Genomic DNA, 1,629 nt, shown 5'->3' on the forward strand with positions numbered 1-1,629 from the left:
CCGTTTCTTCGCGCCGCGGCCAGAAGCAGTATGCCCGTCGGAGTCAGTTTCTGGTCCTGATAAGAACCCATCGTTCTCCCCTTTGTGTGCCATAATCGTCACCGTTGAGAGAGCCGCCTTGAGGGGCCAATCGTCAATTATTGCCCCGTGAAGGGCAGGGAGGGGAAAAGAGGAGGCGAGCCTTTTTTTTTTTTTTTGAGATTAAAGAAGAAGTAGAGTAGTGAGAGAACAGATAATTAAAAGGAAAAGATTTTGAGTGTGAATGGTAGAATAAAGGCCAGAAAAAAGTTAGCAAGGCTAACCCTAAGCTGCTCTCCCTACTGAGGCAGGAAAAGAACTGAGCCTGGGTGACTCCCATCAGGAAACAGGAAGAAGTTTTTTCTTACTTAGTCCTGCCTCCCTAAAGAAGGATGGGAATCACCCACAAGATGGCCTCCGCCTCAGGGGAGAACAGGTAGTTCTCTGTGTGGCATTTCACATTCAGTTGACGTATGCCGCCTAGCTGAGAAGTGTAACAGGTACGCCAGCTAGTAGCTGAGAAGGCCTTTTTGGTATTGTTGATTCTTAGTTTTCTAGACAAAGCATCCGAGCGGCATCAAACTGCTTAGGTTTCAGGGAAGCTAACATGCAGCAAGAGCAGCCTATCTCCAACTGAGGATAAATATTCTAATATACACACACACCCCTTTTTTTTCAAACATAGAATCACTGGTTTTCTGCTTCTGAGAGGGTCTGTGTATACTATATAATTTCAAGTGCCTCATTTATTTTGCTGAAAGCTAGCATACCACATGTGCAAGATTGAGAGGTTAATTAAGTATATTACAAGATACTATCTTACTGTTATTGCCAGAACAATGCATTAATTTTTTTCATTACAGTAGAATCTCTATCTAAGTAACATCTTGGGATCCATTTACTTGATCCTTTTAGTATAACCAAATGTAGGTTGGCTTGTTTCAGTCAAGTGTATTAAAAGGAGTGTCTGAATATATAGTAGGGTATTAAAAATGACAATATTGATAAAAATGTACCTGACCAATGTGACCAAATGAAATGGTTTGTACAGCTTTTGGGGAAACACAGTTACTTACTTATTTTTTGGCTTTATTTCTAGGGTTGCAATAGTTTCTAAGACTTTTGAAGGAAAAACTGATAGAACGGAAAAGTGGTACGGAACCCAATACAAGCAAGAAGCAATTTCTGATGAAGTCATTAAGGTGTGCTAAGAAAATTGATAGTGTCTGATTCTTGAAAGTGATCTCAAATATGTGGCCTTTATTTTCACGCTACTGCAAAGGAAGATTCCCCCCCCCCCCCCCCCATAACTGCAACTGAATGTTGCTTGTACAAGCAGTTTGCATTAATGGAAATTGGCTGGTGTTATGAAGAAAAATTCCACTGCACTGACGGCACTGTGGATAGCTTTATTGCAGCGGGCTCACCATATTTAACACATGTTTGAAAAGCTCTATTAAAATATTTGTTCAGGTTTCTTCTTTTTTAAAGTTGAGGAGGACTTATCTTCTTTAAAAGTAGTTGTTTGAGATGAAAGAAATGGGATGTTTGACAATTCGTCTTGTGTCCCCCCCCCCCCCCCAAAACTCCTGTTCTGCGCGAACGTTATAT

General features: G+C 40.9%; 1 protein-coding gene across 1 annotated transcript in view; it reads left to right on the forward strand.

Moving 5' to 3' along the window:
• Positions 1 to 1,629, forward strand: part of IDE (insulin-degrading enzyme) — a 48,321-nt gene that overhangs the window by 44,644 nt on the left and 2,048 nt on the right. The window contains exon 12 of the mRNA XM_015406626.1: positions 1,118 to 1,220. Within this exon, the coding sequence (XP_015262112.1) occupies positions 1,118 to 1,220 (103 nt within the window). The remainder of the gene's footprint in view (positions 1 to 1,117; positions 1,221 to 1,629) is intronic.

This window comes from Gekko japonicus, unplaced genomic scaffold, assembly GCF_001447785.1.
Source record: "Gekko japonicus isolate JY-2015 unplaced genomic scaffold, Gekko_japonicus_V1.1 scaffold165, whole genome shotgun sequence".
NCBI lineage: Eukaryota > Metazoa > Chordata > Lepidosauria > Squamata > Gekkonidae > Gekko > Gekko japonicus.